This window comes from Sphaerodactylus townsendi, linkage group LG15 (genome assembly GCF_021028975.2).
Source record: "Sphaerodactylus townsendi isolate TG3544 linkage group LG15, MPM_Stown_v2.3, whole genome shotgun sequence".
Lineage (NCBI taxonomy): Eukaryota > Metazoa > Chordata > Lepidosauria > Squamata > Sphaerodactylidae > Sphaerodactylus > Sphaerodactylus townsendi.
This window is the reverse complement of record NC_059439.1, coordinates 38,934,110-38,961,334: the sequence shown is the minus strand read 5'-3', so window position 1 is coordinate 38,961,334 and position 27,225 is coordinate 38,934,110. Positions and strand designations below refer to the sequence as shown.

Here is a 27,225-nt window from a genome sequence, read left to right as displayed (position 1 = left end):
GTGTCGTTTGTGTTTGCTCCCTGCTGCCAGAATCAGGGCTCTCTCTGGGCTTGCTCAGCACCTGGGGGCTGGATCCTACCTGAGCATAGAGCCGGAGCTTTGCACGGACAGGCTCAGAATGGAGCGAAAGGAAGCTGGTCCTCTTTGACCAAGCTGGCACCTCTCCTGGGTTTGGGAACTGTTGACAGTTCAAAGGACACCGGAGAGGGGAAAGCGCAGCGGACACAAGAGGAGGGAGTCAGCCCCAGAGCGTCAGCCCCAGAGCAAGGAGGTAGGAGGTAAAGCAGGGACTGGGGGGCCCTTCCGCACACCCCGTTCGCCCTACCCGCTCAGGTCTGGGGAAAGCATGTTTGGCGCGTGTGGGCGTTCTTATTGTGGTGCCACGGATTTGGCTGCTTACTCTTTTCACAACAGTGGTTTGAGGTCTCGGTTTTGTGGATTAGTTCAAGACTTGGAACTTAACACACACACACCCGGCTTCTCTGATTTCAGGTTCCCCTCTCGCCAGACTTCAGTGATCACGGAGTCCTAAAACGATAAGCTCTCGATACAGAACACAGAGGTGCAGGTTAAAAGCGGCGTGTGGGAGAGACAGGGGGGCACGGCCCCACCAGCAAACGCCCGTTTTGATTGACACCTGCCATGAACTCTCTCTGCCCAGCCCCCCTTCCTTTCCCAGGCCCCAGGATCCTTTGCGGACCCCTTCCCCTCCCCCCTCCCCCTGTCCAAGAATCCCCACGGCTGCCCTTTCTCTTTCTTGGGAAGGGTCAGGTAGCCAGTCAAGGGGAAGGCCCATGTGTCGCGTCGCATTTTCCTAAAGCCAGATCCAGTGGTAGGATCCAAAAATTTTAGTAACAGGTTCCCATGGTGGTGGGATTCAAACTGTGGCGTAGCGCCAATGAGGCTGGGCGGGGCACGATGGGGTGTGACCGGGCATTCCAGGGGCAGGGCATTCCTGGGCGGGGCTGTGGCAAAGACGCAGCTGCTGCGCCGGTCCTTGGGTGGGAAACAAATGCATGCAGGCGCAGGCTGCCACGCACGCCGGTGCACCTCCTGCTAGCCTGCTTCAAGTTCTGCGCGCTACTGCTGAGAGGAGGGGCGTAACTAAGGCAACAATCACATGGCAAAATCACCAATTAGTAACCCCCTCTCGGCACACGCAAATAATTAGTAACCTACTCTCGGGAACCTGTGAGAACCTGCTGGATCCCACCTCTGGCCAGATCCCATCCCTCTGGATCCATTTTCGCCTGCTGCAGTTGTGGAAGGAGGTAGCCCACTCTGCCGAAAAGGGTGCCGTGCAAATAATTGTGCTCTCTCCGCAGCCTCTATGGGCTTTCCTGAACCCCAGTCCGGGTGGCAGCGTGTCTGCTCCAGCGGCCGTCTTGCTCTGGCCCTGCTGGGATTCATTGGTCTGATCAGCCTCCTGACAGTCGTCTTTGGCATTACGGGTGAGTGGCTCCGTGGCCCACGTGGGGTGGGGAGGGGGGGCAGGAGGACGAAGTGGCTGTCCTGCAGGGGGGAGGGGGCATTGCAGGTTGGACATCAGCGGAGGACGAGGGAAACCTGGAATCAGACCTTCACTTGGTCATAAAGCTCACCAGATGACCTGAGGACAGCCCACTCTCATTCTTGGCCCAGCCTACCCCGCAGCGTTGTTGTTATAAGGATAATATGGAGGGCATTTTGAGCTCCCCTATTTGGCCACCGTTGACTCATTCAATGGATGTGGGGGGGGGGGGGGGTGTTCCTCAGGCTGCTCCAGACCACAACTTGTGTTTGTATGAAGAATATGACCTGGCTGTGCCATAATCGCCTACTGTGGCCACAGGGCCACCATCTCTGCGCTCTGCTTGTGACCCACAAGTAGCCGTGGGGCAGCAGGAGAAGGCACCAGAATTATTGCTGCCAAAGGAACAGATGAGGGCTGGAAGCTGGCTGTGTGTGGGGAGGAAGGGGAGGCATCTGGGGTTTGGGGAAGAGTTTGGAAGAAGCTGGGGAGACCTACAAAGCCGAGCGAGTGGGAATTCTGAGGGTCACTCCAAGCAAGGCACGCCCCCTGGCATGGTGCTTCCAGGGGGCTCAGCGGGGGTGTGGGGGGTGTCCAGGAAGCAACACCCGTTGCCACAAACGGCAGGAGGGAATCAAGACCTTGAGCCGGACCGGCCCCTTCCTGGATCGGGCTGCTCCAAGCAATAGGTCATGCCATGTGACTGGAAAGCTAGCCCGTGCAGGTGTGCATTTATCTCGCCTGGATCTTCTGACCCCTTTGCCCCCCCCCACCCCGCCCCCCCAGGCCACATGGCTGGCAAAGACCTGAAGAAGATGGAGGAGATGCTCCAGAAGGTCAACCGCTCGATCTCCACGGAGATGCTCGCTCTGAAACAGAAGGGTGAGTTGAGGGCTCCTCCCGAGGAGACCCCCAGAGAGGGTAATTCTGGAGGTGCTGTAGGAGCACCTGGAGAGGGACCCGGGACCCGGCTGAGCTCTGCACTGAATTTCCAGCCACCAGACGGTTCTTTGCCCTCCTCCTGAATTAAGGTGTACAGATCGGCAACAGGCCCTTGCCCAGTGGTGGGATCCAAAAAATTTTAGTAACAGGTTCCCTCGCCAGCCCCGCCCCCCAGCAAAGGGGGCGGAGGCGTACCTAGGCAAACCTGAGCCCTGGGCAAAACCTGAGTTGGATGCCCCCCCCCATGGGCAGCCACCCCACCACGACCCCCCAAAATTTTTTTGCACCAGGTCATTTTTAAATCATCATCACATTATAGAAAATGCCCCAACTCACCAATGTGAACACAGCAATGGTGAAACACACAGGTTCTTTGATAGAGACTGGGGAGATAAAAGGCACGAAAGGCTGAGAATCAATTAATTGCAGGACCTGGAAGGGATTAACCCAGTTCAGGGAGATGCATTATTAGTCGCAATTGCTATGTGGAACCTTCACGTTCAAAGGCAGGATGCCTCTCGGGGAGGCGAGGGCGTGGAGATGGGAAAGCGGACCCAATGAGTAACCCCCTCTCGGCACACACAAATAATTAGTAACCCACTCTTGGGAACTGGTGAGAACCTGCTGGATCCCACCTCTGCGCCTTGCCTTCCCCCCCCCCCCCCGCACCTGACCTGCCCCCCCAGGAAGGCGCCGAGCTTGCTTGTAGCCTGGGAGACCCTCCACCTGTGTGAGCCACCCGCACAGCATCAGCCCAGCCGGGCCAGGGCCCCTTTCCTGGAACATGGTGTTGGTCTGTGCCACATTGGGGGGGGGGGAGGGTGCTCTGAAGAACCACAGGTGGCATGTCAAAGAACCACAAGAATGATTATTCCTGCTGTAGTGGCTGTAGCAGTCAGGGTGCTGGGCTAGACCCTGGGAGAGCCGAGTTCCAATCCTCCCTGTGCCACTGAGCCCAGGGCACTCTTGGGATAGTTACTCTCCCAGCCCAATTTACCTCGTGAGGATAAAATGGGGAGGAGAGAAACACATGGAGCTGCTTGGGGGAGGGGGGGCACAGGATAAATGGACCTGGGTGCAGAGACACTGAGACGCAGGTGCAACAGCCCCAGAGAGAGACCGACCTGATTTTGGGGGGGGCGGGAGGACGAGATTTGGAGCGCCTGAGCTCTCGGGGGGCTTGAATCACAGGAGCAGCAGTGGCGTAGGAGGTTAAGAGCTTGCGTATCTAATCTGGAGGAACCGGGTTTGATTCCCCGCTCTGCCGCCTGAGCTGTGGAGGCTTATCTGGGGAATTCAGATTAGCCTATACACTCCCACACACACCAGCTGGGTGACCTTGGGCTAGTCACAGCTTCTCGGAGCTCTCTCAGCCCCACCCACCTCATAGGGTGTTTGTTGTGAGGGGGGAAGGGCAAGGAGATTGTCAGCCCCTTTGAGTCTCCTGCAGGAGAGAAAGGGGGGATATAAATCCAAGCTCTTCTTCTTCTTCTTCTTCTTCTTCTTCTTCTTCTTCTTCTTCTTCTTCTTCTTCTTCTTCTTCTTCTTCTTCTTCTTCTTTTTCTTCTTCTTCTTTTTCTTTTTCTTCTTCTTCTTCTTCTTCTTCTACTACTACTACTACTACTACTACTACTGCTGCTGCTGCTGCTGCTGCTGCTGCCAAACATGGGGACCCTCTGAAACTAATTGCAGAGACAGACGACTTGAAGAAACTGGCCAAGTTCAACAAGGCTGTGGAGCACCTGACCGACGAGATGGGAAAAGGTGGGTTACTGTGGGAGCTGAGGGCTCGCAGCACGTAGCGCATGAGGGTTTGGGAGTAGGGGCACATGAATGCATGTCTGCGATCCCAAGGTAACCCCTCCGGACAACGCATGAACGTAAGCCGAGTGGCACCTCTCAGGCTGAAGCTTTTAGGGAATAAAACCTTGTGAATCTCAAAGGTGCCCCCCCCCCCCCCGGGCTCCCCATGGAACTGACCCCCGGCTCTCCTGCCTTCCTTCCTTCTCCAGTGAAGTCTGAGGTCCAGGGCAAAGTGGGAAACCTGCGGAACACCCTCAACACCATGAACTGCAACGTGGAGGATATTAAGCACAACCGGACAGGTCTGGAGGGCGATTGGAGGGTGCCTGCAGAGAGTAAGGCAGAGGGGGAGGCCGGGATCTGGCTGCCACTCATCCCCCCCCTAACTTCCCCAAGTAGTGAGACGTTCCAGTGGGACCAGCTTTGGTGCTAGAGTCCTGTGGATGGGAGACCTCCGTCCATAGGAGGCTTATCTGGGGAACCAGATTAGCCTGTGCACTCCCACACATGCCAGCTGGGTGACCTCGGGCTAGTCATGGTTCTTTGGAGCTCTCTCAGCCCCACCCACCTCACAGGGTGTTTGTTGGGGGGGTGGGGAAGAGAAAGGAGTTTGTAAGCCCCTTTGAGTCTCCTTACAGGAGAGAAAGAGGGGATAAAAATCCAAACTCCTTCTCCTCCTCCCCTCTTCTTCTTCTTCTTCTTCTTCTTCCTCTTCTTCTTCCTCTTCTTCTTCCTCTTCCTCCTCCTCCTCCTTCCTCTTCTTCCTCCTCTTCTCTTCTTCCTCTTCTTCTTCCTCCTCTTCTTCCTCCTCCTCCTCTTCTTCTGCTTCCTCTTCTTCCTCCTCTTCCTCTTCCTCCTCCTCCTTTCTTTTCTGGCACCTAAGGCAACCTTTCCCCACTTTTCAGGCCCATTTCCGTGCCCCTCATGTTTGCCTCCAGCCCCCCCCCCCCCGGCCTTTGTGCTCTGGCAGAGCGACCCACTCCCCCCACCTGACTCTCCTTCTGCTCCTGAGCTCCATCCTGCTCCTTCCCCGTGCCCACCCCGTCATCCCGGAGCGCGGGAGAGAAAGGCGGCCATTATTCCAAGAGCCCCACCTAAGCCTTCCCGCTTCCTCCCGCCAGTGAGCAGAGCGCCCTGCTGCCCGGCAGGCTGGGATTCCTTTGCCAGTCACTGCTATTGGGTCTCCAGGGCAGAGAAGTCGTGGGACGAAGCCAAAGCTGACTGCGAGGACAAGGATGCCCACCTGGTCACCATCACATCCTACCTGGAGCAGGTGAGCCAGCTGCATTTTCCCACCAAAAGATCTAAGTGGGATTGTGGATTCATCCGCCGCCACTTCCTTCCCCTCCAACCCCACCCCCACCCCAAACACCAAGCCAGCCTGGCAGGGCAGTGGGGTGAGCTGCCTGTTGCCCCGCTGGGCATGGCGCCAGCCCTCCCAAGCCCCCTCCGACCTCCCTCTGCCCCAAATGTCAAGGGAGTGTTTTTGACGGCAGAAGCACCCGGCTCTCTCTCCTGGCTGGGCGGGCAGGGGGAGTCGCGTGGCCTGCTGCCCTCCCAGCGGGTCTTTGAGGTGGGCAGCAAATGTTCACAGACCGCCCTGTTTGCATCCCCTCTCGCACTAGCAATTCGTGGCCAAGCGCACGAAGCCGCGGTACGCGTGGATCGGGTTGTCCTTCTCCAGCAGCAGCTGGAAGTGGGTGGACGGGACATCGTACAGCGTCCGCAGAATGTGAGTCCCGAGGCCGGCTGAGGAGGAGGAGTTTGCCAGAGAGTGTCAGCCCCCTGGGGGGGTTGTCAACGGGCTGGCTGCACAGTGGGTGGGTGGGGGGCAGAGGTGGGATCCAGCAGGTTCTCACAGGTTCCCGAGAGTAGGTGACTAATTATTTGTGTGTGCCGAGAGGGGGTTACTAATGGGTGATTTTGCCAAGTGATTTTTGCCTTAGTTACGCCCCTCCTCTCAGCAGTAGCGCGCAGAACTGGAAGCAGCCTAGCAGGAGGTGCACCGGCGTGCGTGGCAGCCTGCGCCTGCGTGCATTCGTTTCTCGCCCAAGGTCCTTGCCACAGCCCCGCCCAGGAATGCCCTGCCCCTGGAATGCCCGGCCACACCCCCATCATGCCCCACCCAGCCCCATTGGCACTACGCCACAGTTTGAATCCCACCACCATGGGAACCTGTTACTAAAATTTTTGGATCCCACCACTGGTGGGGGGTTGTCGCTCTGGGGCTTATGGGTCGCAGCCTCTGCTAGCCTCCAGGGGCCCGTCCCCTTCATGCCTTGCAAGAGGGGGACCCTAGAACAGTGGTGGCGAACCTTTGGCACTCCAGATGTTATGGACTACAATTCCCATCAGTCCCTGCCAGCACGGCCAATTGACCATGCTGGCAGGGGCTGATGGGAATTGTAGTCCATAACATCTGGAGGGCCAAAGGTTCGCCACCACGGCCCTAGAAATGATCCGGGTCCAATAAAACTAGTTGAGGCTACCTGAGGGGCTCTGCTGGCAGTGGGGTGGGGTGGGCATAGGCAGCAAATGGCTTCTGCAGGGGACGGAACCAGTCACAAAATGGCGGCCGGCGCTTGCCTCCAATCACAGCTGCTGCCTGAGCAGCCATTTTCTCCAAGTGAACTGATCTCTGTGGTCTGGGAATGAGTTGGGATCCTCAGATGATCCCACCCAGGTTAGCCACCCCACGTGGATCCCCCGGCACACTTCCAGAGGTCAGAGCCCCCCCAAATCCCCAGGGCGTGGCTGTCTCCCCCAAAGGCATCTCTAGGAAGTGAACACTTATCTCAGCCTCCCCCACCCTCTGCAAACAGGAAGGGAAGGGGAGATTTCCAGGGGGGCCTCTGGCTTCTAACTTCTCCGCCCCCTCCCTTTGCTTTGCTATCTCAGAGACTGGAAAACCGGACACCCCTACCACTTCTTCCAAGGAGTAAACAATGTGGTGATCTGTGTCCACCTCCACCGGGACGGGCTATGGAACGAGGATCCTTGCATGCACCGATACAGCTGGGTGTGCGAGATGGAACTCAAGGGCTGAGCACGGCTGAGGCACGGACCGGGCAGGCTGCCGGGAGGAGAGCAGGGAAGGGGGAGGGGCTAACTGGTGTGTAGCCAATGGCCATGGGGCGTCACGAGCAAATAAACGCGTGATAGCGTGGCAGTCGGTGTGGTCGTGTCTCGGACGGGGGGTAGCTTTGCGTTCAGAACGGGACCTTCAAAGTGGGGCGGCGTCATCCACGTGGGGGTGACCTCCAATATCTGCTGAGCTGTGATTGAAGCCCACGGGGACTCCCCGGGCAAGCCAGCCTCCCTCGCAGGGTTATAAGGATTGCCAGGGTCAGAGTGAGCCCAGAGAGACCCACCAAGTCTAGAATTCTGCTTCCAAGCGGCCAGAGAAGTTCCTGCCCAGATGTGCATGGCTCTCCAGCTGTCCTACATCCCTCAGCATCTGGTCTTCAGAGGTAAACTGCCTTTGGACATGGAGGTTCGATTAAGCTGTTGTAGTTAATGGCCTTTGGTTTACTTGCACTCCGTGACCCAGCATGGAATAGCAGTTAGAGTGTTGGATTAGAATCTGAAAGAACCTGGTTCAAATCCCTCCTTTGCCATGGAAACTCACTTGTGGTTTGGTCCGTCCACCTGACCTACCTCACAGTCTTGTGGTGAGGATAAAATGGAGAAGAATTATGTAATCCACATCTATCTATCTATCTATCTATCTATCTATCTATCTATCTATCTATCTATCTATCTATCTATCTATCTATCTATCTATCTATCTATCTATCTATCTATCTATCTATCTATCTATCTATCTATCTATCTATTTATGGGGTTATATATATATATTCTTTATGGGGTTATATATATATTTATGGGGTTATATATATATATTCTATATATTTATGGGGTTATATATATATATATATATATATATATATATATATATATATATATATATGGTTTTTTTATACCGCCCTACCCCCGAAGGGTTTTTTATGGGTTTTTTATCCCACCCTACATATATCCCACCCTACATATTTATGGGGTTTTTTTATCCCGCCCTACATATAGCATATACAAACAAACCCCATTAGATAGAATTAAATTTAAATTTAAAACACACCTTGAGTTCCTGTTGGGGAAAAAGTCGGGTATAAATTCAGTCAATAAAATAAATGACCTGAAGTTTCCTAACACTAAAAAATAACCCAAAGGCAGCTGTGCCTCCCCACTTTTGGGGGTGGATTTTGAGATTTATTTACAGCTTGTGTGAAAAGCCATTTCCTGAGGTCTGTCCTTAAAAGTATCCCAGATCAGGGCTACTGTTGAGAGGATGCCGAGATCAGGATTCCCAAACTCAGAATAGACTGAAAACAGGCATGGAAAATATTATTAATGCGAGAGAGCCCGCCGTCTGTGGCTTATCTGTGTTTTTAATTTCTATTCAAGAGCTGGTACACTGGCCTTGGTGGAATGGGGGTACCGCCCCGACTCCCTAGAAGAAGAAGAAGAGAAGAGTTTGGATTTATATCCCCCCTTTCTCTCCTGCAGGAGACTCAAAGGGGCTGACAATCTCCTTGCCCTTCCCCCCTCACAACAAACACCCTGTGAGGTGGGTGGGGCTGAGAGAGCTCCGAGAAGCTGTGACTAGCCCAAGGTCACCCAGCTGGCGTGTGTGGGAGTGCATATCTGAATTCCCCAGAGAAGCCTCCACAGCTCAGGCGGCAGAGCGGAGAATCAAACCCGGTTCCTCCAGATTAGATACACGAGCTCTTAACCTCCTACGCCACTGCTGCTCCTAGGAATCAAGAGCTCCGAGGTTCCTCCAGAGGAGGCCAGGGGAAGGGCGGGATTCCCCCACCCACCCACTCACCCAGCATGCAGAACTTGGCCCCTCCATCCTTCACGTGTCTGGGGGGACTCGGTCGCCTCCTGGCTCCCCCTGGGAGAGCCCTCGCATGGCGTCCGCTTCAAAGCGGAAGAAGTGCCAGCCTTCCGTGGCCGTCAGATCCACAGCCCCTTGGTGCAGGTAGAAGTCAATGGCCGCCTGGTTCCAATCCAGTGCTGCAAACCTCATCTGGGTGCAGCCCTGCTCCAAGCCGGCCTGCGGGGATAAGAAAGCAGGGGAGCCGGCTGAGGAAACGAGGCAGGGGCTGCAGGGAAGGGGGCCCGTGAGGAAAGGGGGGCTGGGAGGGAGGGGGGCGGCAGCCAGGACTCCAGCAGGGAGGCGGGGCTGGGGCCACGCTTGAGAGTTGCATCCCCTGCTCGCCAAACAACTTCTTCCAGTCGATTCTGTTCCCTCTAGTGAAATTCCCTGAAAGCTCTCGGTGTGTGAACGAGTGTGTGTAAAGCAGTGGTGGCGAACCTATGGCACAGGTGCCAGAAGTGGCACTCAGAGCCCTCTCTGTGGGCATGCACAAACCCACTCCCCCCAACACATCTAGGCTGGCCTGGGCCACTGGGCCTGATTATTGGTATTAAACATAAGACCTAGTTTTGGGGAAGCAGTGTAGGCAACCCTGTTAAACGCTGTTAAACCCCACTGACTTTCTTGTGAAGAACTAAAGTGCGATCCTTTACCTGGGAGTAAACTCAGTTGCTGGCAATGGAGCTTGCTTCTGAGTAAACCCTTCTAGGGTCGTGATTCACTTGTTGGAAAAGTTGCACGGTTGCTTCAAAGCAAAGCCACCGACTACCACCACGCTTACTCCCGAGTAACGCATGGCTTGCAGCCAACCGTTTTTTCTAAACTAACACCTCAGTCATTCAGGTTAAATTGCCGTGTCGGCACTTTGCGATAAATAAGTGGGTTTTGGGTTGCAATTTGGGCACTCGGTCTCGAAAAGGTTCGCCATCACTGGTGTAAAGTGTTGTCCAGTCCCAGCTGACTCATGGCAACCTTGCAGGGTTTTGAAGGCACAAGGCAGAGGTGGTTTGCCAGAATCCTTTGGGGGCCTCCCATCCCAATACTCCCCAAGGCTGAGGCTGCCTCGCTTCCAAGATCTGACCCTATGGGGCTGGCCTGGGCCATCTGGGTCAAGGCTGAGGGTGGAACTACTTGCAAACTAGTTAGAGGTCCGTCTTCTCCCCACCCCTCCCCACAGGAACAACAAACTGCGGGGACAGAAGTCAGAAACGGTTACCTGAGCAATGGCCCCCATCAGCTGCTTCCCGATCCCTTTTCCTGTGACAAGCGACAGAGAGAACGGCTTTGCAAGATGTCTCTGTGGGCACAAGAAGTTCCCCTCCCGGCCCCCCTACCAGCATCTTGTCTCCAGCCATGGAACGTGGCCTATCCTGTCCACGTTTGCTCCCTCCCCACCGCTCAGAACACACCGACCCCCTCTTCTGTGACGGTTCCTGCTAATTCCCACTGGCCTTTTCACTCCCACCCACCCCCCATGTCCTCCGCCCGAGTCTGAATACCTCGAAATTCTGGCATCACGTAGAGGTCTTCCATATAAATATTCCTTCCTTTCCAGGTACTGTAAGTGAAGAAATACAGGCCGTAGCCGACGATCGTGTGGCCTGTAAGAAACAGAGAAACGTAGATTTGTTTTTGTAGGACCCCAGGAGGGAGGGGGCCAGGAGACCCCGCAGCCTGCAGCCCTGTCTTCAGGGACCCCCAACTCCCCCACCCCCCAGCCCAGAGGTCTTTCTTACCCAGGGCTGCCCCGATGGCGCTGCAGTTCACAAATATCTTCAGGGCACGGGACAACCAGAGAGCGCCACTCTGGGCTCTGCCACGAGGGATTCTTGGCCCCGGTCTTGTTGAGGGGAGGGGGCTGCTCATCTGGATAAGCCCACCCTTGTTGGGGCCCACTGAAGGAAGCCAAAGCGGGCTGTCTTCCCCACGCTGCGATTGGGGAGGGAATATGGACATCACTCACCATCTTGGCTGCAGCACTCCGGGGGCACCTCGGCCACCAGGCATTTGTAGAAGGGGTCCTTGCCAAACCCATCTTCACAAAAATCTGTGTGGGGAGGAGGGAGAGAAAGGGGCATGTGGGGGGGGGGGAGAAAGGAGGGCAGGAAAAGTGGATCAGGAAGGACAGACTCTGACAGACACCCGCCCCTCTCCCAGACTTTGGCAATCAAAGTGGCACGCACTGGGGTTTTCTGTGCCAACTGAATGAACGAATGCTGATGGGGCAACTCCAGAAGATCTGATGGGGGGGGGGGGCTCCTGTCCCGGCAGGGCAGAATCTGGGGTGCCCCGTAACACACACACACACCCCGCTCTGTTTGTCTAGTCCATTAACTTATTGTAGCACTCAGGGTGGGAGGGGGGAGTAGATGCCCTCAGGGGATGGGGCGGTATATAAATATAATAAATAAATAAATAAAAATAAATGCCACGAACTGAGAAGAGCCACCCCCACCCCCGTGGCTGATCTGGGGTCGGGGGTGGGGTGGGGTGGGGTGTCGGGTATTGAGTTGGGACTCCAGACTTTGTGAGCAGGTGAGTCGCTTCCCAAATCTGCCCCGGGAGTTTTGGCCCCACCTTGATCGCTGATTTTGACCTGTTCGGACAGGTTCTCAAACTCGGCCAGTTCCTGGTGGGGGGAAGAGGGAGAGACCCGTCGGCACGCGGCAGAAGTGCTCTTCCGGGACTGCCCCCGCCCTCGGTCCCCCCCAGCCCCCCCAATTTCCCTGGCCCTCCAAAAGTCCCCCCCCCCTTCCTCTCCCATCAAACCATCAAGAACTTGCTCGGCTGGCATCGCCAAGAGGGCAAAGGTGCCCTGCGGGGGGGGGGGCGGGGCAAAGGTCCTGACGGGCTTGAACCTGGGGGGGGGGTGTTTGGGGCGGGGGGCGACCTTCTGCCTGCCCAGGCGGTCTTTCACCGGTCCTGGCGACCAGGCGCTGCGCGGCTTCTTGCGGAGGCTGGTCCGGGAGCTCCCCGGTGATGGGGGAGGGACGGGGGGGGGCGCTGACTGCGGGGGGGGGGAGGACGGAGAATCTGAGCCGGTGCCCCTCCCGCCGCGGCCCCCGCCCGTGCCCCGCCCCCCCCCCCCGTCCCGGGAAGTCCAACAGGTGCAGCTCGCGCCTACCCGAATCAGGCGCACGACCTGCCGGCAGTCCTCGGCGCGGCACGGCCGAATCGCCGCCTCTGCCATTAGAGCCGCCTGCCCGAGGAGGACTACATTTCCCAGGACGCCCCGGGGCAGGCGGAGGGCGAGGGGTCGGCCGGTCGGTCGGCCTGTCCACCCATCCCTCAGTGGCCGGAGTGGAGCGCGGCTGGCTGCGGCAGAGGGCAGGGAGGGAACCCCTCAGTGGCCCGGCAGGGAGCTCGCTCGGGGGCTGCTGCTGCTCCCTCTGCATGCCTTCCCAGGGGATGAGATGGGACCCCCCCCCCACTCCTTGGGGGGTGAAGGGAAGAGCCCTCCGGCCGCACCCAAGACCCTGGCGAGGCTTCAAAGGCAAGAGACGCCCCGGACCTGAGCTGCTCTGCCTCTGCGGGGCCACCCCCTCCAAGTCCCCAGATGAGCTTCCAAACTAACTCTGACGTGGCCCAGCCAGCCTGGACCACTCAGTCAAGGCAAGAAACACGCAGAGGTGGTTTGCCGTCACCTGCTGCCTCTGCACGGCAACCTGCGACTTCCAAATACTAGCCAGGGCCGATCCGGAGAACCACTCAGCCAAGCGTAGCAGGGGAGCCCAGACCATCCGGGTTAGAAGAGCTCCAATCCTTAGAGTGTTTTAATGGGCGCTTAAGAAGAAGAAGAAGAAGAAGAAGAAGAAGAAGAAGAAGAGGAGGAGGAGGAGGAGGAGGAGGAGGAATTTGGATTTATATCCCCCCTTTCTCTCCTGTAGGAGACTCAAAAAGGCTTACAATCTCCTTGCCCTTCCCCCCCCCTCACAACAAACACCCTGTGAGGTAGGTGGGGCTGAGAGAGCTCCGAGAAGCTGTGACTAGCCCAAGGTCACCCGGCTGGCGTGTGTGGGAGTGCACAGGCTAATCTGAATTCCCCAGATAAGCCTCCACAGCTCAGGCGGCAGAGCTGGGAATCAAACCCGGTTCCTCCAGATTAGATACACGAGCTCTTAACCTCCTACGCCACTGCTGCTCCTTTGCTCTTTGTTATGATAATGCCTTAGCTCCCCCATCCCCAACCGACCTGCATAAAAAATCCCTCTGTATGATTTTCTGTCAGTGCAGTAGACGGTGACTCCCAAAAGTTCATACTGAATTAAATGTTTTCTGTCTTTCAGGTGCGAGTAAATTTCTGCTTCATTTTGTGACCGTTCTCCAGGATTTCAGAGGTCTCCAACATCACCTTCCGACAGAGACTTTACTTGGAGAGGCCGGGAGTTGACCCTGCGACTCTCTGCATGCTGAGCTACCCCAGAGCCTTTATGAAAGGAGACATAAGAAGAAGCCCCCCTCCCCCCGCCCCTCCCTGCTCCCTGTATCATCAACACAGCCAGACACTTTTCCATCACGGTCGGACGGTCTCCTCCCTGAGGACTTTTTAATTTAGATTTTGTGGTCTGAATCGGCGTTTGAGTGCCATCAGCTCCTTTAGGAGACCATTTCTGCTTGCAAACACCGCATGCAATTATCTCTTTATGAAGGTCGAGACTTCGCAAATGATGGAGGATTTGGATATCATTTGTTTCTTTATTTCTAACCTTTTCTCCCCAGTGGAAAGTTTACATGAATGGATTTTTTTTTTAAAAAAAGACACCTCTAGCCCTTCATTACAGGTTGACGGTCTCAGCGCTACCAGGAAGTTTGGATTTCTTTAATGGGTGGAATGAATAATAATAAGAAGAGTTTGGATTTATATCCCCCCTTTCTCTCCTGCAGGAGACTCAAAGGGGCTGACAATCTCCTTGCCCTTCCCCCCTCACAACAAACACCCTGTGAGGTGGGTGGGGCTGAGAGAGCTCCGAGAAGCTGTGACTAGCCCGAGGTCACCCAGCTGGCGTGTGTGGGAGTGCACAGGCTAATCTGAATTCCCCAGAGAAGCCTCCACAGCTCAGGCGGCAGAGCGGGGAATCAAACCCGGTTCCTCCAGATTAGATACACGAGCTCTTAACCTCCTACGTCACTGCTGCATGGGGCATGAAAGTCTGTTGGACTCCTCTGGGACATATGGAGAAAATATTTTGTGGAGGGATGTTTGCAGGGCCAGGAGGGTCAGGGAAGTGGGGAGGCGGAGGTTCATAATTAACCGGAAGGGAATACAAGGCAGGGGCTGGCCACGTGGACATGGGCGGGGCTTGCGGACACTGAACGACTAGTTTCTTGTTCGCTCAACCAGTTTCTGAACGTGCTCCCCCTCTATGCTGCACAGGTTCCAGTGGTCTGTAACTGTGACGTTCACAGCTCCCAGTTTGGCGTAGAAATCCATGGCTGGCTGGTTCCAGTTGGCGGAGATGAACCGGAGCTGGGAGCAGCCCTTTCCCAGCGCCATCTAAGAAAGAGACGGAGGGACAGGGAGTCACGCGAGCAGAAGGGCTGGGGTCCCCCAAAGCAGATCGGGGCAGGTGGGCAGTGTTGCTAGGGGAGGCCCCACCTCATGCTCACCTTGGCAGCTTTGGCCAGCAAACCGGAGCCGATGCCTTTACCTGTTCCGGACAATGAGAAAGGTCAAAAATAGCCCCAGCCCCCCCCCATCTGTATTATTAGAAGGGGTCCAATTTTCAGTGTGTGGGAAGAGAAGAGGATTCCCTCTGTCTCGTGAAACACTGAAAACACGGAGACTGGCACTTGGAAGAAGGCCAGCAAGGTCCACAGGAAGATCTAATGTTGCTTAAGTCTGCCAGCGCCAATTCACCTCCCGGCTGCTGTGACATCATCACGGCCAGCCGCCTGGCCTCTTGGGGTTGCCCGTTACACCAAGCAGGTGGCCCTCCTCTTATGAACTGATGAAGGCTGAGCAGTACAGTGAGTCCAGAAGGCAAAAACACTTGATCACTCTCCGGTAATCTCCAAAAGCTCATCAGTATGAGAGAAACACTCTGTGCATGCTCAGAGGCACTTCAATAACCTTCTTACCTCTGAAATCTGGTAACACGTACAGATCTTCCCCAAATAAAATATGGCCACTCCACGTGCAGTACGTCAAATAGTGGAATTGGTACCCAACAATTGTGCCATCTGGGGAGGGAAATGAAGCGGAAACCCACTATTACGCTAGGACAGTGGTGGCGAACCTTTTCGAGACCAAGTGCCCAAATTACTACTCAAAACCCACTTATTTATCGCAAAGTGCCAACACGGCAATTTAACCTGAATACGGAGGTTTTACTTTAGAAAAAACAGTGGGCTCCGAGGTGCATGTTACTCGGGAGTAAGCTTGGTGAAGTAATCGTGCAACACTTCGAATGGGTGAATTGCGACCCTGGGAGGGTTTACTCAGAAGCAAGCCCCATTGCCAGCAACTGAGCTTACTCCCAAGTAAAGGATCATGCCCAGGCCAGCCTAGGTGTGTGTGTGTGTGTGGGGGGTGATTTTCCATCCCACCCCCACATGATGAACTCTGTGCACGCGTGCCCACAGAGAGGGCTCTGAGTGCCACCTCTGGCACCCGTGCCATAGGTTCGCCATTACTGCGCTAGGAGATATTGGCTGCGTGACATGACCCGTCCCCATACCCCGGCTTTGGAATCCAGCTTGTCCACATATAATTTTGCGATTAGTGTATTTGCTGAACTCACAATAATGCTACATGACGCAATTTAATCTTCTGCAAACAGAGAAGTGTTTGCTCGCCATGCATAATTTATTCTACAGTCAAGTTGCAGGATTTGAGATCTATTAGAAGTCTTGGCAGGGACAGCGATGGGAGGAAGTCAAGGGGGCTGATTGGGATAGATGGGGTGAGAGGTCTTCCCAGTTCTCTTGCAGAAATACCCACCCAAAAAGGCCAGAAAAGGGAGAAAGGGGGAAGAGAAAGGATCCGCTGCTCCCAGCAAACATCCTTCCGAAAAATGGGCTCTTAACTGCCGCTCTGCGCTGTGGCCTCTCACTGGCCTCTCACCACTAATTCCACTCTATCTCTACCAACTAGACCAGGCTGCCACTCAGTCAGTGATTTGGGGGGTTCCTGGAAGGACCATCTCCACAGCTACTGGGAGCCACTGTGGTCCCCTGAGCAGAGATCCACTGCAGGGATGATACCACACAGACCCAATCCCAAGCAAACCACGGGACTTTCCCGTCCCCAGGAGTTCCAGAGTCTTGCCCTAAAGTTCCCTCCTGCCCTCTTACCCTCTTTGCTCCCCTGCTGTGGCGGCACCTCGGCGACCAGGCACCCGAAGGTGGCGTCTTTCCCAAAGCCCTCGTCTCTGAGCACTGAGGAAGAAAACATTGGAAGAAACAACAAAATAACAAACAAATCAAAAATCCTACAGGGAACATTATGCGGAATCCCACACTCTTCAAGTAAAGTTCCAGCTTATTAGGCACGCGTTAGGTGGTGGACACTGGACGGAAGGCAGAAGAAATCAGGGGCCAATTCAGTCCCAGGAGGGTGGAAGGGGCTGAGACTGACCGGATGGCCCCACAAGCCCAGTTGGGCTCCCTTACTAATGAAATGGCTCCTCTAGACTGCCTGAGAGCCAGAGGAGCTGTTTACTCTGTTTTCGCAACCAGATTGTCACTCTGATCCAGGGTGCTTTGCCAGGTCAGCCAATCCCTGCCCTTTGCAAGAACCTCAGTGAGGGACGACCGCTCAGTAGCCCGCTGGAGCTAATGGAACGGGCTGGTGCTGAGGGGCCACAATCCCCCTCAGTGCTTCGAGGGAAGAGGAACCGCAGCTGCGCAGCTTGGCCTGGACTTCTGAGTTCGGGAAAGGGAGTCATCTTCGGAGCCTGGGGGTTCTCCTGGACTGTTAAGGTTCTCTGAGACTGTTAAGGAAACAACAACTGAATGGAAAACTCCTGGTGTCCTTTTACCGCTGTGCTATGGAGAGTGTCTTCACCTACTGCATCTGTGTATGGTTCTCCAGTTGCACAGTGGCAGATAGGAAGGCGCTCCAAAGGGTGATCGCTACTGCACAGAGGATTATCGGCTGCCCTCTCCCCTCCTTGGAAGAACTCTATAATTCCCGAATCCTTAAAAAAGCCCAAACTATTCTGAGAGACCCGTCTCATCCGGCACACTCTCTTTTTGAACTGTGACCATCCGGCAGACGATACAGGTCTATAAAAACTAGGACAAAGAGGCTTTAGAGACAGCTTCTACTCTAGAGCTGTGCAAGCATATACTGAACTCCATGGAACTTCGCAAGTAATCGATGTAAATTTGCTTGGGCTGTGTAGGGATGGGGTGGAGGAAGCGGTGCGAGGGGATGGGGAAAGTGAGTCTGGAATAGTGTGCATCGAGGAATGCTGCTGTAAATTTCGTTATGCGTGCACAATGACAATAAATGCTTATGCTTATGGAGGAGAAAATTGGCTTGTTGGGGTGGGTGGGGAACCAGGACCCCCGGGCTCCCGTGGCAGGGAAGATGCTCTCTGCTTTAGTAGGCCATGACAAGCATTAAAGCGGCCAAGGTCTGGATGAAAAACGGTGACAATGTAATATGCAGCTGCTAGGGCGTTGTGTGTTTTCCGGGTTGTATGGCCGTGTCCCAGTAGCATTTTCTACCATGCAGGCGAAACGTCGGGAGAAAATGCTAGTGGAACACGGCCATACAACCCGAAAGACACACAATACTAGCGATTCTGGTCGTGAAAGCCTTGACAATAATAATCAGCTGTTTCCTTACTTTCCGGGGTAGTTTTCACCTGGTCCAGGGCTTTGTGAAAAGAAGCCGCCTCCTGAAATAGATCAAGATGGGATACGTTGAGGCTGTGCCTTGGCGTCCAGGGAGTGCCCCCAGGGGGTCTGGGGGAGGGGGTGCCCAGGAGTGCCCCACTGACATTGGGGGCTTTCTAGCAACAGCCGGACAAGATTCTTACAGGGCAGACTGAAAAGAAATCGCCTAGTGAAAAGTGCTGATCTCAGATCTGTGACTGTCCTTCAGGTCTGTGGGGAATCCGCTCCAGAGAATCAAACAATCATGGCCCCTCCCCATCCACCAGGGCCAGAGAGGGAGGGAGGGGGGGCAGCCAGAGTCCCCCCACTGACGACCCTGCAGAAGGGCCCCCTCCTCCTTCTCCCTGCCGGCCGCTTCGCTCACGGGGGCCCCTGGACACTTCCACCTTTACAGCCCCCCCCAACCAATCAAGCGGCAGGAGGAGGAGGAGGAGGAGGAGGAGGAGGAAGGGAAGGCTGGCCCACCGGTGCGCTCGTCTCGACTAGTCACCCCGAGCAGCAATGAGGACGTAGGTATTTTAGATAGGAGTTTTATGGGGTTTGGAAGGCATGCACCCCACCCACCCCTGGGGGCGTGTCCATGCCTCCCCAAGCCCTTCCCCTGGCCTCAGTGCTTATAAAAGTAGCTCTCCGAGGCTGGGGATGGCAGACTCCCCTGCCCCACCCTCCCGTGCCTCGCCACTAACTGAGCTCCCAGTTGGCAGCCCCTTCTGCCCTCTCCTCTGGGCAGAGGCACAGCTAGGGAAAATGAAGCCTGGTGCAAAATCTGAGTTTTGCGGGGGGCCCCCATGGGTGGCTGCTGTGATGTTGGAATCCACCCCAAACAGCATCACTTTCAATGGTGTTTAAACTAGAGAGCCCAAATTCTCCTTTTAAATCCACCTTAAACCTGGAGAGAATCTACACAGGTCCCTAGTTAAATAATATTGGAAAGTGATGCTACTGTTGGGGTGGATTATCCTACACTCTGGAAACAGCATCACTTTCAATGTTTCCCAAACTAGGGGACCTCAGATTTCTCCCTTTAAATCCATGCCAAAGGGGCTTACTTTAAAAAAGGAGAAAGTCTAGGGAAACTGGGAGTGCCTACCCTGTCAGGGGTGCAATTGTTAGAAAGCTAGCACCACTAAGCACTTTCAGAGTATCTTTAGGAGACTCTCCTAATAGATACCATCAGTGAAGTTTGAGTTTCCAGGAGGTCCAAAGTTATGAACCCTCGAAAGATGTAGACCCCATCTTCTCTATTAGCTCCAATTGGAGAGTCAGTTTGGGGATGGGGACCTTCACATCCCTTTGGGAGTCCCATAGCTTCAAATCTCTGACCAAACTACACAAACTTAGGTGATATCAGTCAGGAGACTCTCCTATCGATACCTCCCAGGTTTCCAGAAGTTTGGTTTTAGGGGATCCAAAGTTATAACCCTCAAGGTGCCCAGCCCCCATCTTCTATTAGCTCCCATTGGAAACAATAGGGGTTGGGGGCACCCCCTTTGGGAGTCCATAACTTTGGACCCCCTGAACCAAACTTCACCAAACCTGGGCAGAATCATCAGGAGATTCTCCCATAACAGCCCTGAAATTATGGTGCTGCTAGCTTAAAAACTGCGCCCCCTGCAGGCCAAAAACCGAAAAAACACTAAAAAACCTCCCAAACAGGGGGCGGAGCTTCGGAAATGCAATGGGGGGTTGAACCCGAGAACCCTCCCCCTTACCTACGTCCTTGCCCGGAGGCAATGGGGAGGGAGGGGCTCCCGTCATTGGCTTCAAACCCCCCCCCCCCAACTTGGCCTTGCTCCCCTGGGACCCCCGCCCCTTCTGATCGGGTGCCGCACCTGAAGAGAATCTGCCCCACTGTGCTCGGGAGAGCCGCCCCCCCCCCCCCGTCCCTCCCCTGCACCACGCCACGCTGACCCCCGCCTTCGCACAAGACCGCACGTGGAGGTTATGGGGGGGGGGGGGTTCTGCTATCTTCCCTAGCCTCTTTGAGCTTGGCAGCCCCTTTGAACGATTGAGCCGAGAGCCCTAGGGCGCCACCTTCGCACGAGGCCCCACGTCGAGGTTGTGACATGTCAGAGCCTCTTTGGGCAGGTGAGCCGCTGGGGATGCTGCTGTGCCCTCCAGTGGCCAAAAGTGTGAATTACAAGCGCAACCCCACCACCACCACGCGGCATTTCTCAGGTTATAGTTGCTATAATGTGACCTTTGGGCAGGGGAGCCGCTGCGGAGAGCCCTCCGCAGGTTGGTAAGCGTTACCACGCTCTCGGAGAGCCCTGCGCAGGACGGGTGACGTCATTTGCTCAGAGTCACACAGTGAGCTTTATAGGGTTGAACCTGGCTCTCTTTGCCCAACATTTTAACCTTTATGCCACCCTGTTGCCAATCACCCAGACCAAGCAAGCAAGCAAGCAAGCAAGCAAGCAAGCAAGCAAGCAAGCAAGCAGAATTGGGGCAGGGGGACAAACCCATCCCAATGCCTTTCAGTATTCAGCACCCTCTTTTCCTTGAGTGTTCCAGGGTTCTACATCCCCCCGCCCCCAGTTTCTCACCCTAATAAGCCCCATGATGGCCTTCAGGTCCTTCCGAGCCCAGGGGCGGATGATGTAGCTCATGGCTCCAGGGTGCCTTCTCGCTTCTGCTCCACCGCTTGGCTGGAGGACTCTGACCCTCTTGGAGGACTTCTGACAGCTTTCTGCATGGTTTCACCCGTGGGGCGTGGAGGCAGCGGCCACGGCCACCAGGGCAGGAAGAGAATGTCCAGGAATTTTCCAACCTGAAGGTGGCAACCTTTGGCCCACTTGGTCCTGAGATCATCTGATCGGAGGTGCAAGCCCCCCCCCCCCCAGCTGCTGCCATCCTATTTGATTATTAAGCTGTCTCTTGGCCTCACCTCCAAGGAAGTCACTGAGGCAAGGAGTCACATGTGTGGCTGAAGCGGGTCCTTGAGAAGGTTGGAGGGCACCTGGTAGGCAGACAAGCAGGAGGACGGCTGGGAACCATGGCTTTCGCTGTGCGTGCCTGTGCCCCCAAGGATCTCAAGGACATCATGCGGCTCATTAAGGTGAGAGGAAGGAAGGAAGGAGGGAGGGAGGGGTGGGGCAGGAGGAGAGGAGAGCTGGGGGGAGGGAGGCTTCTTCTGGCATAGGTGTCAAACTCATGGCCCGCCAGATGTTATGGACTACAGTTCCCATCATCCCCTGCCAGCATCATGCTGGCAGGGGATGATGGGAACTGTCGTCCATAACATCTGGAGGGTTGTGAGTTTGACACCTGGAGCTGGAGCCCAGGATTCATGGTCCACCTCCCAGCTGCCGTGGAATAAAACCAATAGAGCCAGAAAGTCCGGTTTCCAGCCTTCTGAACTGCGGTGCCCAGAACCGAACACAATATTCCAGGTGAGGTCTAAGCAATGCAGAATAGAGAAACATCTCGGAGGTTTTCTGCCTTCCTCTGGGCATAGAGCAGGGGTTACTGGGGGTGGGGGAGGGAGGGAGTTGTGAATTTCTTGAATTATGCAGGGGGGGGGGTTGCCTTGATGACCCTTGAGGTCCCTTCCAGTCCTATGTTTCATGTTTCTATGTCTCATCATGAGCTCAGTCTGGGATGAGGTTTTCTTAGCAGAAATGTGTGTGTGGGGGGATTGAGATCTCTGCAGAAGCAGTTTTGCAGAGCTGGGGGGAGGGAGGCTTCTTCTGGCATAGGTGTCAAACTTGCAGCCCGCCAGGTGTTATGGACTACAGTTCCCATCATCCCCTGCCAGCGTGATGAGGTTTTCTTAGCAGAAATGGGGAGGGTTTTTTTGAGATATCTGTAGAAGCAGTTTTGCAGGAATTGCCCCCCCTCCATTAATGTGGATAAAGAGGGACAAAGATTGCCAAAATCTCTTGGGCTGACCTGCCCCCTTGGCCCAGAGAACCAGCCCTGCTGGCAACCACAGCAGGCACTTTGAGGCTGAAGAGGTATGTGATTTGGGGGTGGGGGGTGGAATAGGTGCCATTATACCTGCGAATTCTCACATTGAGCCTCCACCCTCTTGCAGGAGATTGCCGTCATTTACAAGATTCCTGAGAACGAGATCAGAACCAGCGAGGAAGGTAAACGGGCTGCGTGGCGCGGTGCCTCTGGGCCCATAACCCTTTTGCTGGGACTGGAGCGGGGGCAGGTCTTCTCCACTGGGACTTCTGCTGGGATCCTGCACAAGGCCGGCCCCTGACCCAGCCTGCTTTCCTACCCTGAGCAGCACACAAGTCAAAGTTTTAAACGAAGAGCAACATCACTTGTGCCAATGTCTCCTGACTGTGATACTCCTGACAACACAAGCCCTTAATGCTTCCCCCCCACCCTTGGCACCCTTCCCATGTGCCCTGTCACTTGTACAGGAATGCTTGTGTCATCCAGACTAACATCTCTGCTCTTCCTTCTGCCCCAGAGCTGATGAAGGCTGGATTTGGGGAACATCCCAGATTCGAGTGTTTTGTAGCCGAAGTTCCCCCACAACAAAAAAGCAAAGAAGGTAATTGGGGCCTTGTGGGGACCTGTGTCCAGACTGCCTCCCTTGAGCCAGCAGGAACTCAACCACCGTGCGGGAGGGGAAGCTGCACCTGCTGGATTTCGGCCTGCTGCACAGATGTGGAGGGTCTTGCGACTGAAGGCTGCAGCCAGGATGAGAGAGAGAGAGAGAGCTGGCTTGCATAGGAGTACCTGACTCCTCTTCACAGGGCCCCGTGGGAAGAGTAATGAGGGGGGGAGCGGTCTCCCCTGAACACACCATACTTAGGAGGCCTCTGGGGACAGAACTGAGGGGTAGGTAGGGCGAGAAGTGAGCATCAGCGTAGCCCAATCAGTTTGAATTGATGGGGGAAGGAAGGGGAGCGTTTCCCTTTTACAAATGTTCCAGTTTAGCGGCCTAGATAAGAAAAGAAATTTATTTAAATTAAAATATGAATGACATATAGCATTATGAAATACAAGGTATATTTGCAGGTTAAATATTAAAAATATGGAATGAAAAATAAGGTAGCATAGTGTAGATATTTAAGTTTATTAAAGCTAAAGAATAAATTTACCCAAGAATAGTGAAGTAACTGATTTGATTTAGATGTGTTGAATTATGTGTTATTGTTATGGGTAGTTGGGTTATGGGTAGTTGGGTAGGATAGATTTATGTTTGGGTGACTGTAAGTGTGGGTCATTTGTTACATGTTAATATTTGTTGATGTCTTATGTGTTTCAATGGTTTCATGTATGTTTTATGTCCAATGCGTTTTTTTAAAGAAGGAAATTAATAAAAAGTATTATGGGACAAATGTTCCAGTTTAGCTAGAGTGGAGTCCACCAGCACCTTAGAGACAAAGAACTTTTTTTTGGGGGGGGCGGGGGGATTACGATTCAATGTTCCATTTGCTGGGTGCCCGAGTTCCGCCACCTGTCACAGGTGCCATGACATCTTCCTGCCCCACAGGTCACACTCTCATTGGATACGTCCTGTCTGTCTACACCTACAGCACCTGGAAAGGAAGAAACCTTTACATGGACAACCTGTACGTCATGCCGGAATTCAGAGGTAGGGCCAGGGGGCAGGTGGGACCTGCTGGGCATCAGCCCCTTGGACGCCGGACTCTTTGCTCTGATGTTCTGAAATTAGACAGGCAGGCAGAAGCCTCTATTGGCATTATAAATTACCATATTACAATATTAAAAACAAAACAAAAAGGGACCGTTTATCTATTAACTGAACCCATTAAAATACATTAAAAATATCTACATACAGACCCTGTATACAGAAAACAAAGAGAGCTAAATTTACCATGACTATTTTATGGAGAGTAGTTACGCTTAGTCAGGTAATGCTTCAGAAAGTTCGCAACATTTTCACACATAAGATCACAAGAACCAATGAGTAGGAAGTTCATAACAGATGATGACATCATGTCAATATTTAACCTCTCTATCAAGGGATGAATATACATGGAGCGTGGGAGATCATATATAGAACACTCTAAAAGTACATGTTGGACAGTCTCAACATTGGCATAGCCTATTCTCATAGGGCCGTGGTGGCGAACCTTTGACACTCCAGATGTTATGGACTACAATTCCCATCAGCCCCTGCCAGCATGGTGGCATAGCCTATTCTCATAGGGCCGTGGTAGCAAACCTTTGACACTCCAGATGTTATGGACTACAATTCCCATCAGCCCCTGCCAGCATGGCCAATTGGCATAGCCTATTCTCATAGGGCTGTGGTGGACTACAATTCCCATCAGCCCCTGCCAGCATGGCCAATTGGCATAGCCTATTCTCATAGGGCTGTGGTGGCGAACCTTTGACACTCCAGATGTTATGGACTACAATTCCCATCAGCCCCTGCCAGCATGGCCAATTGGCATAGCCTATTCTCATAAGGCCGTGGTGGACTACAATTCCCATCAGCCCCTGCCAGCATGGCCAATTGGCATAGCCTATTTTAATAGGGCCGTGGTGGCGAACCTTTGACACTCCAGATGTTATGGACTACAATTCCCATCAGCCCCTGCCAGCATGGCCAATTGGCATAGCCTATTCTCATAGGGCCGTGGTGGACTACAATTCCCATCAGCCCCTGCCAGCATGGCCAATTGGCATAGCCTATTCTCATAGGGCTGTGGTGGCGAACCTTTGACACTCCAGATGTTATGGACTACAATTCCCATCAGCCCCTGCCAATTGGCCAATTGGCCATGCTGGCAGAGGCTGATGGGAATTGTAGTCCATAACATCTGGAGTGCCAAAGGTTCACCACCACTGTCATAGGGGATATTATTGTATCTGCCAAATGTCATAGCATTAGGCAAGGCAATTGAAACAAGCTCTGCGTTATTTGGGATCGCTCAAGATATACAAATAGTTGGCACAATAACCTGACCTGTCAAATTCCCACCAAGCCTGAATGGCTGAAAACAGAAAAGATTCCCGGCAACTTATTCCTCTTGTTCTAAGTGGACCAGAACCTGGAGCCAGATTAGGATCAAGGAGACTGAATTCAGATATTCGTTCTGCTTTGGAGCTGGTTCGCTCACCTTTAAGCCAATCACGTTCTCTCAGCCTAGCCAATCTCACAGGGGTGTTGTGTGGATGAAATTGGGACACAGAACCACGTTCACCAACTTGCGTTTCTTGAAGGAAAGGCAGAATAAAAACGTACTGTGTCAATCGGGGTTCCAATCTATGGCCCTCCAGATGTTCATGGCAACAATTCCTATCGGTCCCTGCCAGCATGATGCTGGCAGGGGCTGATGGGAATTGTAGTCCATGAACATCTGGAGGGGCGTAAGTTGGACACCCCTGGAACTCACCATGTTCTCATACTTGCTAAAATTATCCTCCCCCACCCCCCACTTCTTTCAGGGCAGGGCATCGGGAAGAGACTCCTGAACAGAGCAACGGAGGTGAGTTCGCATCCCGGGCAGGGTGGGCGAAAGGCCTCTGCCCCTGGCAAGAGGCTGCCAGGGGGCTGAGGGGGGCATCCCAGCTGCTGCCCAGTCCCCCATGCAATGTCACCAGAGATCTTGGGGTGCATCTTTTGAATCATACATGGCATGGTTGGCCGAGCCCCCTTTGGATCATAAAGATGTATCAGATGGTCTGTGGAGGGTGGGGGTGGGGGAACTCGGCCCCCTGTGTTTCTGGGTGAGGGGACTCTGTCCCACCCAACCTTCTGCTGAAATAAAAAATCTTGCTCATCTTTAAGACGAGCCAGCATGGGTGTAGTGGTTAAGAGCAGCTGCACTCTGGTCTGGAGAACCAGGTTAGATTCCCCGCTCTGCCACTTGAGCTGTGGAGGCTTATCTGGGGAACCAGATTAGCTTGTGCACTCCAACACATGCTGGCTGGGTTGACCTTGGGCTAGTCACAGTTCTTCGGAGCTCTCTCAGCCCCACCCACCTCACAGGGTGTTTGTTGTGAGGGGGGGAGGGAAAGGAGATTGTCAGCCCCTTTGAGTCTCCTTTGAGAAAGGGGTGGGGTATAAATCCAAACTACTACTCCTGCTCTTCTTCTTCTTCTTCTTCTTCTTCTTCTTCTTCTTCTTCTTCTTCTTCTTCTTCTTCTTCTTCTTCTTCTTCTTCTTCTTCTTCTTCTTCTTCTTCTTCTTCTTCTTCTTCTTCTTCTTCTTTTTCCTCTTCTTCTTTTTCCTCTTCCTCTTCCTCTCTTCCTCTTCCTCCTCCTCCTCCTCCTCCTCCTCCTCCTTCTCTTAAGTGGCTACTGGATTCTTGTTTTTTGGGGGGGGGGCTGTAAAAAACTGCCCCACAGGAATCCTTGCTGCGCTGCATGAGCACAGGGGGTGAACTCCTCATGATGTTGCCTTTTTCCGAGTAAGACCACTGGTCCAACAAGGTTACTGTTGTCTGCTCAGACTGGCAGGCGACTCTCTGGGGTCTCAGGCAAAGAAAGGACTTCCGCATCACTTCCTGCCTGGTCCTTCCAAGTGGAGGTGCCTGGGGATCGAACCTCCTTCCGAGGTAGTGGAGGGGAGCCCTGACTCTTGCTCCTTCTGCCCTCAGGCGGCTTGGCTCAAAGGCTGCTCCCAGCTCCACATGCACGTCAGCTCCGAGAAGCCGGAGAACATCAGATTCTTGGAGAAGCACGGAGGCGAGGACCTGTCCGCCAAAGAGGGCTGGAGCCTCCTCCGGTTCCAAGAGGCGCAACTGCGCCAAATGGCGGCACAGAGCAAATGTTAGCAGCTCCGGGGCGGAGGGAGGGGCTGCCTGGCCGGCAGGAGGGGGCCCACCTCGCAGGGGCAACGCATGGGCTGAGGTTCACTCCACACACAGCCCCCCCTCAGCAAAAATAAAGAACAGCTGTTTCTGAGCAGGTGTCCAGCTGCGCCTTTCATGGGGGGATTCCTGGACATTAGGGGGATGGAGACTGGGGGGGGAGGGGAGATCTGGGGAGGGGAGGGATCTCAGCAGATAATCCCAGGGAAACTGATCTCTGCAGGCTGGAGATCTGTTGCAACTCTGGGAGATCCCCCTGGCCCCACATGGAGACCGGACACTCTTTTCTCATATAATTGAGGAGCCTGAGGCAGGCCCTGCTGCTTGGAATTATAGCAAAGGGGAGGCTGGGAGGGGGGCAGTAAGGCTTCAGCCTCAGACACCCCCCCCCCTTTTGCAAAGTTCAAGAACACCCACAGTGGGGAAAAGTCCATCTC

At 54.3% G+C, this 27,225-nt stretch overlaps 4 protein-coding genes across 8 annotated transcripts; 2 read left to right on the top strand and 2 right to left on the bottom strand.

Moving 5' to 3' along the window:
• Positions 1 to 590: 590 nt before the first annotated feature.
• Positions 591 to 7,415, top strand: LOC125445299 (asialoglycoprotein receptor 1-like). Of its 3 annotated transcripts, XM_048518305.1 has the most exons (8): positions 591 to 832; positions 1,326 to 1,451; positions 2,297 to 2,392; positions 4,145 to 4,216; positions 4,465 to 4,557; positions 5,377 to 5,528; positions 5,881 to 5,987; positions 7,154 to 7,415. In XM_048518305.1, the coding sequence occupies exons 1-8, from the start codon at positions 643 to 645 to the stop codon at positions 7,299 to 7,301; spliced, it is 984 nt and encodes a 327-aa protein (XP_048374262.1). In that variant the 5' UTR covers positions 591 to 642; the 3' UTR covers positions 7,302 to 7,415. The 3 variants fall into 3 exon arrangements, with proteins under 3 accessions (XP_048374262.1, XP_048374264.1, XP_048374263.1); XM_048518307.1 differs by lacking the exon at positions 2,297 to 2,392; XM_048518306.1 differs by lacking the exon at positions 5,881 to 5,987.
• A 1,068-nt stretch (positions 7,416 to 8,483) lies between these two features.
• Positions 8,484 to 12,608, bottom strand: LOC125444833 (thialysine N-epsilon-acetyltransferase-like). 2 transcript variants are annotated; one of them, XM_048517550.1, is made up of 7 exons: positions 12,319 to 12,436; positions 11,772 to 11,823; positions 11,158 to 11,241; positions 10,694 to 10,795; positions 10,411 to 10,451; positions 9,141 to 9,371; positions 8,484 to 8,762 (listed from the first exon to the last, which is right to left on the bottom strand). In XM_048517550.1, exons 1-6 carry the CDS (start codon positions 12,382 to 12,384, stop codon positions 9,171 to 9,173), a joined length of 546 nt encoding a protein of 181 aa, XP_048373507.1. In that variant the 5' UTR covers positions 12,385 to 12,436; the 3' UTR covers positions 8,484 to 8,762; positions 9,141 to 9,170. The 2 variants fall into 2 exon arrangements, with proteins under 2 accessions (XP_048373507.1, XP_048373506.1); XM_048517549.1 differs by lacking the exon at positions 11,772 to 11,823 and having other exon boundaries at positions 12,319 to 12,608.
• A 1,596-nt stretch (positions 12,609 to 14,204) lies between these two features.
• LOC125444836 (thialysine N-epsilon-acetyltransferase-like) lies at positions 14,205 to 20,756 on the bottom strand. 2 transcript variants are annotated; one of them, XM_048517552.1, is made up of 6 exons: positions 20,585 to 20,756; positions 17,989 to 18,040; positions 16,488 to 16,571; positions 15,273 to 15,374; positions 14,802 to 14,842; positions 14,205 to 14,688 (listed from the first exon to the last, which is right to left on the bottom strand). In XM_048517552.1, the coding sequence occupies exons 1-6, from the start codon at positions 20,645 to 20,647 to the stop codon at positions 14,512 to 14,514; spliced, it is 519 nt and encodes a 172-aa protein (XP_048373509.1). In that variant the 5' UTR covers positions 20,648 to 20,756; the 3' UTR covers positions 14,205 to 14,511. The 2 variants fall into 2 exon arrangements, with proteins under 2 accessions (XP_048373509.1, XP_048373510.1); XM_048517553.1 differs by lacking the exon at positions 14,802 to 14,842.
• A 52-nt stretch (positions 20,757 to 20,808) lies between these two features.
• LOC125444835 (diamine acetyltransferase 1-like) lies at positions 20,809 to 26,882 on the top strand. The gene is made up of 6 exons (XM_048517551.1): positions 20,809 to 21,096; positions 22,075 to 22,129; positions 22,465 to 22,548; positions 23,497 to 23,598; positions 25,422 to 25,462; positions 26,576 to 26,882. The coding sequence occupies exons 1-6, from the start codon at positions 21,034 to 21,036 to the stop codon at positions 26,750 to 26,752; spliced, it is 522 nt and encodes a 173-aa protein (XP_048373508.1). The 5' UTR covers positions 20,809 to 21,033; the 3' UTR covers positions 26,753 to 26,882.
• The last annotated feature ends 343 nt before the right edge of the window (positions 26,883 to 27,225 follow it).

Coding starts and splice junctions, on each gene's coding strand:
- LOC125445299 (XM_048518305.1), top strand. CDS start 643: ATGAACTCTCTCTGCCCAGCCCCCCTTCCTTTCCCAGGCCCCAGGATC. Junction 5,529..5,880: donor TCACATCCTACCTGGAGCAG/GTGAGCCAGCTG, acceptor CTCTCGCACTAG/CAATTCGTGGCCAAGCGCAC. Junction 5,988..7,153: donor TCGTACAGCGTCCGCAGAAT/GTGAGTCCCGAG, acceptor TTGCTATCTCAG/AGACTGGAAAACCGGACACC.
- LOC125444833 (XM_048517549.1), bottom strand. CDS start 12,589: ATGCAGAGGGAGCAGCAGCAGCCCCCGAGCGAGCTCCCTGCCGGGCCA. Junction 11,242..12,318: donor AGGTCGTGCGCCTGATTCGG/GTAGGCGCGAGC, acceptor CTCCCCACACAG/ATTTTTGTGAAGATGGGTTT. Junction 9,372..10,410: donor TGATGGGGGCCATTGCTCAG/GTAACCGTTTCT, acceptor TTATCCCCGCAG/GCCGGCTTGGAGCAGGGCTG.
- LOC125444836 (XM_048517552.1), bottom strand. CDS start 20,647: ATGAGCTACATCATCCGCCCCTGGGCTCGGAAGGACCTGAAGGCCATC. Junction 16,572..17,988: donor GGTGAAAACTACCCCGGAAA/GTAAGGAAACAG, acceptor TTTCTTCCTCAG/TGCTCAGAGACGAGGGCTTT. Junction 15,375..16,487: donor ACAGCAGGGGAGCAAAGAGG/GTAAGAGGGCAG, acceptor TTCCCTCCCCAG/ATGGCACAATTGTTGGGTAC.
- LOC125444835 (XM_048517551.1), top strand. CDS start 21,034: ATGGCTTTCGCTGTGCGTGCCTGTGCCCCCAAGGATCTCAAGGACATC. Junction 21,097..22,074: donor ACATCATGCGGCTCATTAAG/GTGAGAGGAAGG, acceptor ACCCTCTTGCAG/GAGATTGCCGTCATTTACAA. Junction 25,463..26,575: donor TCCTGAACAGAGCAACGGAG/GTGAGTTCGCAT, acceptor TTCTGCCCTCAG/GCGGCTTGGCTCAAAGGCTG.